Source organism: Haliotis rufescens, unplaced genomic scaffold (assembly GCF_023055435.1).
Source record: "Haliotis rufescens isolate VD_foot unplaced genomic scaffold, xgHalRufe1.0.p SCAF_8, whole genome shotgun sequence".
In the NCBI taxonomy this organism is placed as follows: Eukaryota; Metazoa; Mollusca; class Gastropoda; order Lepetellida; family Haliotidae; genus Haliotis; species Haliotis rufescens.
Window position 1 is genome coordinate 5,091,791 of NW_025964372.1, and position 15,876 is coordinate 5,107,666.

The following is a 15,876-nucleotide window of genomic DNA, read 5'->3' on the forward strand; positions in this document are numbered from 1 at the left end:
GCTAATTGGGATTGTTCCCTAGTCAATATATTAGTAAATATCGCCGTGGGCGCTTGTTAGAGCGGGGCGCTTATTACGTCAAATACGGTATTATTAATCTTAATGTAATACAAACACATTCTAAGTCATAGCGGCCATTTGTCACAGGAGTTTCATCATAATGTCTGACTAAGCGCATCATTCAGCTGCGCCAGTTCGTCCAGTGGACCAGGGACGTGCATGACAGGCAGCTGTTGATTGACCAGTGGACGAGGCTGTGCGATCTTGATTGCAGGGCAGGGTATGACCTCGTCAACCTTTGAGTTTTGAATATGGAAGGCTGGCGCTACCCATGACCCACAAGGGCATCTTTCGCCTACAACAATAGGATGTCTTTGTTTTACAACAATGTTTAATTACAATTCTTCACAAGCTGGAATACACGATGTTCCCCTATTGTCTGAGGTGAGGAGAATTTGGGTGTAACGTCGCTTTCAAGATTATTGCACTTGTACGACATGCATATACGTGTGTGTGTGGCTGCTTGAACTAGTCCCGACTAATGCCAATTTCATAGTGCTAGCTCACTGAGATACCATGCCTTAGTTTAACATGAATACCCCATTCAGACACATTGTACTGACTCCGAGCCGACCAGTCCTTGTTTAATCCACTTCAATCTAATTAAAATCAGATCTTAGTTCTCGCTACCGCTAAACAAAGATCTCAGGACATCCCATTAGGGGTCACGTCAGAATGACCTTTCATCCGACAAATCAGAGCGTCGCTTACCAGATCATGAAAGTGACAGTCAAAATGTGAATTCTAATCATGCAGCCTCGAAAACTTTAAAACGGGGTATTCCGAACAATAGTTACGGGCTTAACGACTGAATCTATACAATCTAGAGCATATTTTAGCCATTCATGCATGTTTTGTTGATCAGGTTTCAAATTTTTAAGAGAGAATTTGTCAAAATATGTTTCGAAGCGTAGTCGGCAATTTGAAATTAGTGCCGTAAAGCACGAGAAAGCTGCCTTCTGATTGGCTAATGTCAACTTCTTGTCAGTAATTCCACTGGTCGGTCACTTGTCAGTAATTGGTCGGTCAGAGTTTGCGAAAGGTCGGTCTGACGTGATCCTTAATGGGATGTCCTCAGATCTTTGGTTAGCGGCAGCGAGAACTAAGATCTGATTTTAATGAGATTTAATCCACTTATGCTGAACACCAAGCAGGGTAACAACAAGTACCATCTTTTAACATCTTTTGATATGACGTGGCCGGGGATCGAACCCTGGACCTTCCACTCTCCGAGTGAATGCTTTGCCACTAGACCGCGGAGGTGGTAACCTGAGTACATTGCGTCGGTTGGTTGGTTGGTTTATTGTTTAACGCCGCACTCAGCAATATTCCAGCTATATGACGGCGGTCTGTAAATAGACCAGACAATCCAGTGATTGATATCATTAGCACTGATCCACGCAATTGGGATCGATGACATGCATCAACCAAGTCAGCGAGCCTGACCACCCGATCCCGTTAGTCGCCTTTTACGACAAGCATATACATGGCGTCGGTATGTGCTAGATGTGCTATTTGTAACTAATGAATATGCTTCCAGCAAGATGGGTCCTTCACATCTCATAAAGAGCAGTGGTTCTTGCATCCTCTGGCTCTACACATTGCTTGAATGTCTGGCCAAGATAGGGTATGCACAAAGTTCATGCACAGAGCGGAGACATCTGTAAGATACACAGCCTCATCTCATTAACAGTCTTAAAACACTACATCAATTGGCAGCCCTATGTATTCGCGGGTGATAAGGGAACGTAGTGTATGTAAAGCATATAAAGCATGTAAAGCCAAGGTCATGGAAAGGACAGCTAATTGCAGTGCCTTAGACAACTCGGCCACTAGTGATGCCTTAGACAACTCCAATAATATTTGTGGAGCCTTAGACAACTCTGCCACTCTTTGCTGAGCCTTAGACAACTTGTGCACTTTTTGTGGAGCATTAGACAACTCTACCACTATTTGTGGAGCATCAAACATCTCAGCCACTATTTGTGGAGTTTTAAACAACTTGTCCACTTTTTGTGGAGCCTTAGACAACTCCACCACTATTTGTAGAGCCTTTAACAACTCGACTACTATTTGTTGAGTCTTAAACAACTAGGCCACTAATTGCAGAGCCTTAGAGAACTTGTCCACTTTTTGTGGAGCCTTAGACAACTCTGCCGCTATTTGTGGAGCCTTAGATGACTCTGCCACTAATTGTGGAGCCTTTGACAACTCGGCCACTACTTGTGGAGCCTTAGACAACTCAGCCACTAATTGTGGAGCCTTTGACAACTCGGCCACTATTTGTGGAGCCTTAGACAACTCGGCCACTAATTGTGGAGCCTTTGACAACTCGGCCACTAATTGTGGAGCCTTAGACAACTCGGCCACTATTTGTGGAGCCTTAGACAACTCGGCCACTATTTGTGGAGCCATAGACAACTCGGCCACTATCTGTGGAGCCTTAGACAACTCGGCCACTATTTGTGGAGCCTTAGACAACTCGGCCACTATTTGTGGAGCCTTAGACAACTCGGCCACTAATTGTGGAGCCTTTGACAACTCGGCCACTATTTGTGGAACATTAGACAACTCTGCCACTACTTGTGGAGCCATAGACAACTCGGCCACTATTTGTGTTACGTTAGACACCTATGGCATCTGAGTGAGCAGCTATTAGTTAAAGGAGTTCGTCAAAACATTGATGCAGCTGGATTAACCAGGATAGTTGGTTTAGAAGTAGGGGAAGTGTGGCAGTTTGGTTTATCTATGTTGTGGTCTCCTAGGCAGACAGTGTCTGAAAGTCTCAACCTGTCTACATAATGTTTGATTCGCATATTAGAAAATGTTTAACCTGAAACTCTTAGAACTTAAACACTCCTTTCCATGAATATTCATAAGGTCAGAATGTGTACTTACCATACCATATGAAGGAGCCTATCTTGGATGAACATTTTGGACAAAAGAGCTGAAAGAGGACACATAGTTCATTAAGTCAAATTCATTATTCCCTGACTTCCTCACAATTTCCTTGCATGCTTTTTCCTCAATCCTCATGAGATACGTAGGGCCCTACACCCCAATCATCAATATTCTAGCAATATCTCATAGAAAAAGATGGTTGGAAAAAAGAAGATGGTTATCAAAAAGATAATTTGATGCCAATCTTTATAAACTTGAAAATTGTAAGCAAGCCAGCTTTTTTCTTACCTTCCCCTCAATATTTTCCACCGTTCCAGCCATCCATTTAACAGGCTCTATAAACAAGGATTTCTTGCATATCATCTCTGACTTGGCCTTGTCTTCGTCCGTCCTGTGATTGGCTGACTGTTTCCCCCGCCAGTCGAATGCTGATTCCCCTTCGCCAATAGCGTGACTTAGTAGGACAGACTTTCGGAAGAGAGATGTTCTGCAACAAAACGTTGTATTTTAATGGCACTGAATTGTGGGGTAGCCTAGTGGTTAAAGTGTTTGCTCATCATGCTGAAGACCCTGGTTCGATTCCCCACATGGGTATAATGTGTGAAGCCCATTTCTGGTGTCCCCTGCTATGATATTGCTGGAATATTGCTAAAAGCTCACTCACTCACAGAATTGTGGTAAGTGTTGTGTTGTTCTGAGTGAGTTATGTTTTATGCCATTTGTAACAATAGTCCAGCAATATCACAATTCCCGAAATGGTCTTCACACATTGTACCCATGTGGGGAATAGAACCTGTACCAGTCATAAGTGGAATGAGGAAATGCTTGAACCACTAGGCTACCACCCTAGTGATGTTATATAATTAGGAGAAAGTGTTCTGTGTTTTCGAATGAGTGAGTTGGGTTTAACGCCGCTTTTAACAGTATTCCAGTTATATGGCGGCATGTCAGCTTAATGTGGGAGGAAAGCCTGAAGTGATGCAGGTCTCAGACGTTTACCACTTCGTTGAAACCCACGAGCACGGGTATGGTGCTGACAAACCTAGAAACACAATCGGGGCGAACCGGGATTTGAACCCACAATCATAGGTTTCCGTGCCCAAGGGACGCAACTCTGCACAGCGAATCGTGGCGCCTTAGACGACTGGGCCACCCGTGCCCCCTCTGTGTTTTTGATGTAGATATATGTTACCAAGAGTTGACTGAAGACTTAAATCTTGAAGAGAATGGGCATAGGGAGGTTCCCAACATTACATTGAGTGCCATGACAGTGTTCCCGTTTACCAGTAATTACCAGTTTTTTTACCGGTAAAATTGGTCTTGGACAGGTAATTCATGTAACTGCCAGTCCCTGTGGACCTTATAAATCTTTGTTGTTGAACAAAACATCGGCGATATTCATAAATAATAAGTCTATTTTTCGAATGAAGTCAGCTTGTCTGTTGCCTTCAGGGTTTCCCCTTGTCTATTTTTAGTGCATTTTCCTTTGGTTCGAGGTTAAATATATATTTGTAGCAACTTAGTCTTGAAATATAAAAATAAAAGAGAATATTGTGACTGAACTTTGTGTGAATGATGTGTAGATCTAACTAAGTTACTTCAGAGATAATGTCATGTTGAATGAATTAAAACCAGGTAATTTTTATATGTTTTTTTTGTTGAAAGTTGGGACTGACCAAAATTAGGATGGGACTGGTATTTTTTAGTGTTGCCAGTCTACCAGGACTGACAGTATCAAAAGCCAGTGGAAACACTGCATGAACATGTTATTTCATCACACCATATGTAATTCTGCAAACTACATGATAACATCTTCCCGAGGCAAGAGAGTTAACTGACTTTAAAAGTCCAGTTTCCACCCTTGCCGAACTAGGCTGGAATTACTGGGCTCGATCGTAGTGCCACCAGTGGTTTTTACAAGTAATGTCCCTTCTAAGCCTCTCCTAAGGACCAATCAGATTCCACCTCTCGTATCATTTGCGTTTGCTTCACACAAAACGGTGGCGCCCGGTCAGGATGATCTGATCGATAATCAAGATCTATATTGTGATAAAACGGGTCTTACATCGCGAAATGCATCAAATCACGTGGGCACCTTGATTCAAAAACATGTAACGATTTGGAAAATATCTGCTGACAACGAGTTTGTGGTGCACATGCTTTTCAAATCCTGCAATCGACCGAAATCTGCACGACAGTTTACGAACCGGATTTCAATTTCGGTGCGCGATTTTGATTAGACTATGTAAAGACTAGTTAGTCCAGCCAAAACGTATCTCCATAATACCAGCCTAGTTTGCCTTGGGAAGATGACATGATAACTGCAAATATAAAGGGCAAAATGATGTTTTCAATATGGCTGCCATGCTAAGAATTGGACCTGCACACTCATGCTTTATTCCCATTGCTGGGAATAGCCAGGCATTTCAGTTTCAAAAGCCTTGTGGTTTCCTAGGAGATGTTGAAAATGTAACACGTCATGACCTAAGGAATATAACATAAAACTATACAACTCAACATTTGACAGGTATAGAGTGTCTAGGCCGGACCTCAATATTGGTTGCCAGGAGATAGTATCAAACAAATAATACCATATTCAACGTAATAAGTGCTCCGGGCATTCTCAAAATTAGAAATAGGGGGCTCTTATTAGAATATTATTTTGGTGAAAAGAAACAGAGTTGAAAGATCGTAAATTTGGTGGCATGGGTCTTGTGTTGACAAACCTAGAAAGACAATTTTGGTGATCATAGGGTTCAGCCATGCCCAAGGGACACAACTCTGCACAGCAAATTGCAACGCTTAGCCGACTGGGCCACCCGTGCCCCCATAAGTGCTAGTGGCTACTACTGGCCCTTCCTAATACCAAAGTCTATTGCTCTAATATATTATGTTTAAACATATTTGTGATGTGAAGGGGAAAGGATGAATATATGTAATGTGTTCTTGATGAAACTATGATATCTAATGAAAAAATTGAATGTACATACAAGTTTGAATAAGTCCCCCCCCCACTCCCCCAAAAACTCGCACACACACACACACACGCACGCATACGCACACACACACACACACACACACACACACACACACACACACACACACATCTTTGTAAGCCTAATATTCCACCCATATGACGACGGGCTTTATATAATCGAATTTTGACCAGACAATCCAGTGACATCATGAGCATTCATCCACACAATTGGGATACGATGACATGCATCAACCGAGGCAGCGAGCCTGACCACCCGATCCCGTTAGTCGCCTCTTACGGCAAGCATGGGTTGCTGTCACGGAAAACAATGGCCATTGTTACTCAAAATTGGAATAACAGCATTATTATTTTAACTGGTCCATATGAATTTTCACCAGCCTTGGACCTGAGGACAATACTGGCGTCATATGCTGATAGCAACATGGGTCTACACACAGTTGGTCATACTCACCGACACTTTCTACACTTGTACACCACATCATCTTGTCCGGGGCTGTCTGGATCAGCAGCAAACATGTCGGACGGGACCTCCCCTGAGTACACGCCTGGAGTCAAGTAGTCATCATAATATTACATGTTCAGATAATGTGATTTGGTTGGTTTGATGTTTAACGCCGCACTCGGCAATATTCCAGCTATATGACAGCGGTCTGTAAATAATCGAGTCTGGACCAGACAATCCAGTGATAAATATCATGAGCATCGATCCTAACAATTGGGATCGATGACATGCATCAACCAAGTCAGTGAGCCTGACCACCTGATCCCGTTAGTCGCCTTTTACGACAAGCATGGGTTGCTGAAGACCTATTCTACCCTGGAATCTTCACGGGTCTCAGATAATGTGAACAGATGATAATACCCTAAAAACATGTGAACAAAAAATAATTGATAACTCACCACATGTAAAACCAATATTCATTAAGAGGGGGGGCACGGGTGGCCCAGTTGTGATTCACAGTGCAGAGTTGCATCCCTTGGGCACGCCAGAAACGATTGTGGGTTCGAATCCCAGTTCGCCCTGATTATGTTTCTAGGTTTGTCAGCACCATACCCGTGCTCGTGGGTTTCACCGAAGTGGTAAATGTCTGAGACCTGCATCACTTTGGGCTTTCCTCCCACATTAAGCTGACATGCCGTGATATAACTGGAATACTGTTAAAAGCGGTGTTAAACCCAACTCACTCACTCACTCATTAAGAGGTCAAAATAACAAAATGGTTTGTTAAACAATCAAACCACAAACCTGCTCATCTGAAATACCTTTAAAATTGCGTTCATTGACAGTTTTGTGTTTGGAATGGACAAACCTGACACATGCTGACAACTAGGAATATCATCACTAACAAAAGTGTATGACAAAAATTTGTAAGAAATGATTTAACTGGGCTATATCATCTATTAAGTTAACTTAAGCAACTTGATGATGAATATAATTTATAAAGTATAAATTGATCTGCCAAACAAATCAAGATGATCAAATAACATACCTTCGTAACAACTTCTGAAATATCGTGTTTGCAACCAAAAATATCCATACAGATTGTGAGCATACCATCATAAAAATGGTTCACAAGGAAATGTTCATGCATTAATAATTCTGAGGAAGATTATGAAAAGGGCCCCCCAGGGATTTATCTAAGATTCTAAACAAAGTGCCCATGGCAGGAAATGATCAATATTTTGTTCAAAATTGGGATTTTATAAAAAGTTACAAAAATTTGGAGGTATTTTAACATTGCATTCAGTGTGATAACATTTAACTGAGCATTAATGTCTCTTTTCGCTTTAATGACCCTGTCATCAGTGATATAAATTTTTTACTGAATACAATCACTCAATTTTTTACCCTGCAGGCCATAAACTGTATTTCTTTTTTAATATTAAAAAAATAATTCTAAATAACAAATGGTTTATTTGCATGTTTTGATTCTAAAACAAACATCTCTCTTTTTTAAAGGTAAATCTATTATTTCCAAGCAGTGTTTTTTTAAACATTTACCTCAAAATTGACCCCATCAACAACTGTTTACTAATATTATTGTTCTCTTTACCTTTGCCTGTAGACGTAATAGAGCATGTGTTGACCAAGAATTTCTGTTAAACAAGAAAATAAGAGGTCTGAACCTCGTCCACAGTAACCTATGCTTTTCGTAAGAGGTAACTGTTTGATTGGCATTCTAGAATATAGTGAGTAGGTTAGCAAACGTACAACTTTATGGGTAACAACCTGGTATATTGCACATAGCGATGTTTAGATGTGGGCTCCTGGGTGCTGTGCAAAACAACTTTTGTGCTACGACTATCGTAATTCTATATTCAGATATGGGAGCTACGATCACCTTATCGTAAAGATCGCTTTGTTAAACGGCACCCAGCTTGATAATAGTGTAATCTACATCTAAACGTTCCTACACGCAATCAACCAGAAGTTGTTATCCATAAAGTTGTACGTTTTCTTCTAAGTCGTAAGAGATGACTAACTGAACTGGTTGGTCAGGATCAATGACTTTGTTACATATTTGTCATCGTATCCTACAGACATGGGATATTTGCAGTGCACATGAGCATTTATGCACAGTGAATGTTGCGCTATACAAATGCATTTATTTATAATCAATATCAACGACTGGGTTGTCATGTCCAGATTCAATTATTCACAGACCACCGTGAAACGGCTCAAAACTGCTAATGGGCCTCAATTTTATCTGGTAATATTTTCTCTCACAATAAAGTGTGAATGAGAGAATCTAAGAGCCAAAAACAAATACCCTATCTGACGTAACAAGCGCCCATGGCGCTCTCAAAATTAGAAATAGTGGGCTCTTATTAGAATACAAATTTGGTGAAAATGAAAAAGAGTTGAAAGACCGTAAATTTCATGGTTTATGCTGACGGCCTGAAATGATACAAAAGAAAAGTCTGTACGTATTATACACGACAGATATATTTTTTCCAGAATTTAATTGTGCATATAACACACGAGTGCGTATCATACACGAATAAATAAGTCTTGTGTACATTGATCAATGGGAATGGGTGCTAATTGGGATTGTTCACTAACCAATATATTAGCAACTGTTGCCGTGGGCGCTATTAGCTCATGATTAGAGCTGGGCGCTTACTACATCGAATACGGTAAGGCAAAAACCCTTGACTTACCAGCCTGTACTCGGAGCGCTAGCTGATTGAGTTTGTACATCCGGAAGCCGTTGTGTTTCTTGTCGATGTGACACCCCATGTCTTCATACAGCTGAAGCTGTTCCATGAACCCGCGGTTCGGCCTGTAATCAATTGTCAAATACAAGTCTAACTTGTTTGTTTTTTTATTGCTTAACGCCGCACTCGGCAATATTCCAGCTATATGACGGTGGTCTGTAAATAATTGAGTCTGGACCAGACAATCCAGTGATTGACATCATGAGCATCGATCCGCGCAATTGGGATCGATGACATGAATCAACCAAGTCAGCGAGCCTGACCAACCGATCCCGTTAGTCGCCTATTACAAGCATAGTCACCTTTTACGGCAAGCATAGGTTGCTGCAGACCTATTCTACTCCGGAATTTTCACGAGTCACAAGTCTAACTATTTCAGTATTCTTATCATCAATAGGTAATAAGTTTGTCAAGGTCACTCAAGAATTATTTTTAATCAGACTGGCATGCTGAGAGGAATCTAGAATCCTGGCATGATATCTGACTGACTCAATTCATTTCCTTCATTTTGATTGCTAACGTGGTTCGATGCTCATGATATCAATCACTGGGTTGTCTAGTCCAGATTTTATTATTTGCAGACCACCATCAAATAGATGGGATATTGCTGATTGCAGCGTTAAGCAACACACAAACAAAACAAACATTTTGATTGGGTGCATGGTTGACTATGCTTGTCAAAGCAGGCGACTAACGAGATCGGGTGGTCAGGCTTGCTGACTTGGTTGATGCATGTCATCATATTCTAATTGTGTGGATCGATGCTCATGATGTCAATTACCGGATCGTCTGGTACAGACTTGATTATTTACAGACCGCCGTCACATAGCTGGAATATTGCTGAGTATGGTGTAAAACAACAAACAAACTAAGCATAGTTAACTCAGGGTTCACCAGATTCAATGTCCTATGGATCTTTACACAGAGAGGTATCATATTGGAGTAAAAGAAATGATGTTCAAGGGATTGTCACAAGGGATATAGGGGCGGTCAGGTAGCCTAGTGGTTAAAGCGTTCGCTCGTCACGCCGAAGACCCGGGTCTGATTCCCGACATGAGTACAATGTGTGAAGCCCATTTCTGGTGTCCACCCCCCCCCCCCTGTGATATTGCTGGAATATTGCTAAAAGCGGCGTAAAACCATACTCACTCACTCATTTTCCACACTTGCTAAATGTAGTTAAAGTGAGAATGGCAATGCCTCGCCTACTGGATGTGTGCTTCAAAGAAGAAATCTTTCAATGGTTTCTTATTGGCGTGCCTCAAACTGGTAGAACTCAGTGAGAGGTAACACAATGTCTCAGTCTATGATTTGTAGACTTTGGAACAGGTTCAGAAGATAATATGTCAATGGTCGCCCCCGCCAGGGCGCCCTACATTTGTTGGTCTGCAACACAAGTCTAGGTTCGACTAATAAAAAATCAGGCCTTTAGCAATCGTGCCCAAGTTCCTTTGCTCCAGGCCACGCGAGCTCAAGTTAGAAATCGTCTTCACTCAACAAATATATATGCGCAGCGACCACTTGATGCATCACCATCAACAAATCGACACATTTTTGTCGGACGCCCCAGAATGCAATGTCTCTAGATTTTTCGGGCCATCGATCACGTGACTGTCTGGTTTGTTTACATGCCCCGTCGCCGCGTGGCAGGACCACTCCAGTGTGGTGTCAGATAACAAACATTTACTTTTGTATGTAAATTGTTTGAGTTGTATAGGTATAACACTGACATCTGGACATTGGCATAATTTTAATAAAGCGTTAATTTTGATGTTGACATTTTCAGGAGCATTAACCATGCTGAATCATTTGATATCCAATTGTTACCATGGTTACATACCTGATTATGCTCCTCATTTTCTTGACATACGCCAAGGCCTCCTGAAGATCGGTCTGACACTTGGCCATCATGTAGGCAATCACCATTGTTGCGCTACGAGACATGCCCGCAAAACTGCAAACACAAACATGTTAAAATATTTGTCATTGCAACTTTCCTTATCACTTGAGACATGACATGCAGTTTACAAGACAAAGAAAAGAATTCTTACAATTATAAGGAACTAATGGCAATAAATCAAAGTTTTATTGTCAGATGAGACTTTGAACATTACAGAACAATGGAACGTGTGTAAATTAGAATTTTTTTACAATACAGAAAGGGGCCACGGGTGGCCCAGTCGTCTGAGGCGCCGTGATTCGCTGTGCAGAGTTGCGTCCCTTGGGCACGCCAGAAACCTATGATTGTGGGTTCGAATCCTGGTTCGCCCCGATTATGTTTCTAGGTTTGTCAGCACCATACCCATGCTCGTGGGTTTCATTGAAGTGGTGTACGTCCGAGATCGGCATCACTTCAGGCTTTCCTCCCACATTAAGCTGACTTGCCACGATATAACTAGAATACTGTTAAAAGCGGCGTTAAACCCAACTCACTCACTCACTTCAATATGGAAACACACTCGGCTTGTATTTAGTATCAGCTCTTGAGTCCTCTTTATGATATGTTACTAAGAGTTAATTGAGTTTTCACCTTAATGCCTATGCCATTATGGTTTGGGTTGTATCATCATGTTTCAATGGGGGCCATTACATCGACCATTCTGAAGCATTGTTTATAAACAATAGCCCATCACTATTGATCAGCTTGAGCTTAATCGGCTCTGCTTGGCTTATTCCATGAGAGAATTGTCTGCTCAAGTGACCACACCGTAGGTGTAGGTTTATCCCATGACCTGTCTTTTCTCTTTTTTTTGTAAAGAAATGCATTTCTTCTGAAATAAAAACAGACGGGCCTAAAGGAAGCCTTTCAGTGGGTGTTACATATTGTTTTGTATAATGATATAGACATGCTATAATACTACTAGTACTCCAACTGCGACAGTGAGTTACATGACAAAATAGTTTTACACATCAAAGTGCTAGCACCCTGTTGCGCTTTGATGACAGCCGTGGAGGAGCCAATTTATGTTGGGTTGACGGCTTCCTGTGCAGAGCTCTATTGCTTTGGTTTGAAAATTGAATTGCGCATGGACTTTGGTTGTGGCGTCACACTTGGCAATTATTTCATGTATGAATTAAAATCACACAGAACAGTCGATGTACTGCCCTTTAGCAGGTTTAGTTAGAGGCTGAATCACAGTGTTTAATTCATTTGAATTGTCAAAAAGACCCTGCTAACCTTCATCAGTTTCACAAAACATTTTAACAGAAAACGCTACAAATAGCATGAACAGACTTGAACATTAAAAAAACAATTGTTTTACCAGTGAACTAAAATTCCACCCTTGTTTCTTCCTTCGTTGATGAATTCAACACACTCATCAAAATAAGTCAGGAGATCCGTGTCTTGCAGGTCCAGTCCATGGACATACTTGCAGCTGAAATGACATGTGATCTCCTGTAACAGGGGCCGGTCATCAATGGTCAAGATGTGAGTGATGCCAAGCTCCTTCAGAGTGTCGGTGTGTAGAGCTGCCTCCATACTCCCGAGGTACAGGTCGTCAAATATTGCGTTTAGATCAGAAGGCATGGTTGACAACAAGTGAACAACACAAAGCTCCAAATATAAACGGTCGAACACGGCCCTCCTTCTGTTTATGACAAGAAACCGTATAATTTGTGTTGTGCAATCATTTCAGAAATTGTAACTCGTTCATGTGCGCAGCCATCTTGGATATATTAAAGTCCGGTAACTCTCAAAAAGCTTTCGATAAGAAGACCACACAAAACATTAACGTCACTCGGCTTTCCTCCAAATATATAGTCCACAGGTCATGTTGGACGGAAAAATCCCATTGAATCCATATGTCTGCAATAATTATTTTTCACTTTATTTTGTTGACTTAGCATAAGTCAGTTAAGTCATATTCAAATGTCATACGAAATTAAAATGAAAAAGTTTTATATCTAGTTTGTCTCACAGCCTCTGATGCATACTATTTTCCCTTCCGCTCAGCCGTTACTGTTGTACTAGAGTCCTAAATGAAGCAAGTCTAGATTTCCCACGGGTTCCCATATCTAACTGGGGCTCCTTTACAATTTAAATGTAGTTGTTTGTTTCTATTGTAGCGGAGCCTTGAATCGTCCCATAGATGACACCCTTACTTCGTCAGTCTGCTGACGGGCTTAACCTCTTTGGTCATGTGGACAAGACGTTTGAACCCGGATCAGAAGGTCCTTGTATCGAATCCCATCACGGGACTTGGAAATTTTAAGCCCGCTAAAAATATATATATTTTTTCAGAGACTAAGCGTTAGTTTCGTCCTGTACGTGACACGTCGGTTTATGGGACCTTTACACAGGATGGCGACCTTTGTGCCTCCCGTGTGCGACAATGTTATTTGCCAGGTCGTCGTTGGAGGCTCAAAGGAGGCAGACTGGTTGCCTAGGTCGTTCCAAGGTGGTACACATGAGGTTCGGACATCGAGGCCATGGTCGCCGTGAATTTTTGAACATGTTCAAAACAGTCGCACAAAGGTCGCCGAAGAGGTTGGTTGCTCAAAGGTGGCTCAAAGGGGGCAGAAGGGAGGCACAAGCATTGCCGTTGTTGCAGAATGAAGGCACAGTGGTCGCCCAATGGTCGCCAGGTAATAGCTGTGTTCTGCTGCAAGTTTTCCCTCTCAATCTGGGCGAAGCTTCTGTCTCCCTTTTGCCTCATTTGGGCGACCAACAGCGTGCATTGAACGATGACTGTGGCGACCGCCGTGCCTCCATTCGGCGACCACGGCAACCCTTGAGACACCATGGCAATACTTCTGCCCCCTTTCTGCCTCTTTTGAGCTACCTGTAGTGCCTCCTCAGCTTGCCTATAAATAGAGGGCGTGTACCTGCAGTGTTTCATTGTGGTTGCAGACGCTGAACAATTCGAGCAGTTACTGCTGAACAACTGCTGGAGCAGTTACATAGAATCATGATTTTCTGAGTTTAGGCGACCAATGAGCGTCCTGGCCAGTATTTGATTGCTTAAAGGTGGCACAAAGGTCGCAGCCCTGTGTAAAGAGGCCTTTACGAAGCCACGTATCAAGCGTTATTAATTTAGCTATGTTTTTTTGTTCAAGTACCAAACCATAGAGAGTAGCCAGGATATTGCTACTGCCAAGCGCACACTGCTCGTGGTCTACTGCACTTAAAAAACTGCACACTGCATGTGATACAGGTTTCGTTGAGACTTGAAAATAAATTGCAGCAATATCACTCGGGGTATACGTGGTTTTATGCGTCCTCTGTTAACTCACATACCACGAGCCTGGGATCTTGCCGACATATTCCAATCTCCCTTTGTAAAACAAAAAAAATGAAAACTGATAGAGGGCAGTAGTTGATTCAGGTTATCTGGTGCTGTGTCGCGTGTCTTTCACTGCCTCGTAAACAACGTGCATTTTTTGTTTCGTTGCGGGGTGCACAAGATTTATTGTCCCCATTCAGAAAGCCAAGTGCAGCCTGTATTCTTCGTGTGTGTCCCTCCCAGACGGGATACATCGTATTTTATCAAGATCACACCTGTTTATACAATATGTCGTATCACTAAAGGACAAGTATTGATGATTTTACTATTTCTCACCGAACATAATTTATCAATATCCCTGCACTTCAACACGCGCGACTTTGCTCATTCATTTTTTCAAAATAATGGCAACTATATATACTGAACAACAAAAGTTCCTGTGACATTGAATAAGATTTAATGCAAAGTTTTTACCAAATCTGAAACAATTTCGGTTTGCAACAGATAAGAGACTCCTGTAAGTGTTCAAATGGTTTAATTTGCCATACTGACTTCAGAAAATGGGTGATTTCATAAAGAACATAATGAACATGCCAAAATGTCAATTTAGAAATCAAAAGCGTTGTGTGTCCACATCTGGTTGCGATGCAAGCAACACATATTCGTCTCATGGAATGGACCAGGCGGCGCACAAAGTCCTGTGGAATATCTGTCCATATCTGCTGGAACATGTTTCGAAGTTCCTGGAGTGTCTGTGGAACACGTGGTTGACGTCGAAGGCGCCGATCCATCTCTTCCCACATGGGGAGCGAGCCGGCCAGGGGATGACATTCACGTTGTTTTGTTTAAGAGAATCCTGAACAAGTTGAGCAATATGAGGTCGGGCGTTGTCATGTTGAAAGGTAATGCCTGGTCCATGACGACGCAAAAACGGTAGAACAACAGGGCCGATGATCTCTTCGCGGTAGCGCTGTCCATTGAGATTTCTCTCTACCACCATCAAACTGGTCCTCTGTCTTGCTGTAATCCCACCCCATACCATAACGCTGCCGCCCCCGAACCGATCTTCTTCCATGACACAATGATTGACGTATTGTTCACCTGGACGTCGGTACACTCGAATCCGTCCATTTGCTGTGGCTGAGGTGAAAACGAGACTCCTCAGTGAATAGAACTTGTCCCCACTGCATGGCCGACCAGCGTAGACGCTGTCTGCACCACTACAGACGTGCTTGACGGTGGTTTCCTGTCAAAATGGGACGCCTGGCGGGTCTTCTGACGACAATCCCTGCACATCTGAGGCGGCGACGTAAAGTTTGTGAGGATATTCGTGGAAGGCCAGGGATGCTTCTTGCAGTCACTGTTGCTGGCTGGAATCGATTTCGTAGGTGTGTTGTTCGAATCCAGTTGTCTTGTCGATTATTGGTTACGCGTGGCCTGCCACTCCGAGGATGGTCTCTGACTGCATTCGTC

General features: G+C 42.3%; 1 protein-coding gene across 1 annotated transcript; it reads right to left on the reverse strand.

Moving 5' to 3' along the window:
* On the reverse strand, window positions 1-13,942 carry LOC124112327 (dual specificity protein phosphatase 12-like). The gene is made up of 7 exons (XM_046472389.2): window positions 12,442-13,942; window positions 11,019-11,132; window positions 9,122-9,243; window positions 6,411-6,504; window positions 3,250-3,448; window positions 2,959-3,007; window positions 1-355 (listed from the first exon to the last, which is right to left on the reverse strand). The coding sequence occupies exons 1-7, from the start codon at window positions 12,705-12,707 to the stop codon at window positions 156-158; spliced, it is 1,044 nt and encodes a 347-aa protein (XP_046328345.2). The 5' UTR covers window positions 12,708-13,942; the 3' UTR covers window positions 1-155.
* Between the last annotated feature and the right edge of the window lie 1,934 nt (window positions 13,943-15,876).

What these genes read in the sequence shown, in the direction of transcription:
- LOC124112327 (XM_046472389.2), bottom strand. Translation starts at nt 12,707, where the DNA reads ATGCCTTCTGATCTAAACGCAATATTTGACGACCTGTACCTCGGGAGT. An exon ending in AGCGCTCCGAGTACAGGCTG is followed by an intron (nt 6,505 to 9,121) that starts GTAAGTCAAGGG and finishes ACTTGACTCCAG; the next exon opens with GCGTGTACTCAGGGGAGGTC. An exon ending in TACAAGTGTAGAAAGTGTCG is followed by an intron (nt 3,449 to 6,410) that starts GTGAGTATGACC and finishes GTTTTGTTGCAG; the next exon opens with AACATCTCTCTTCCGAAAGT.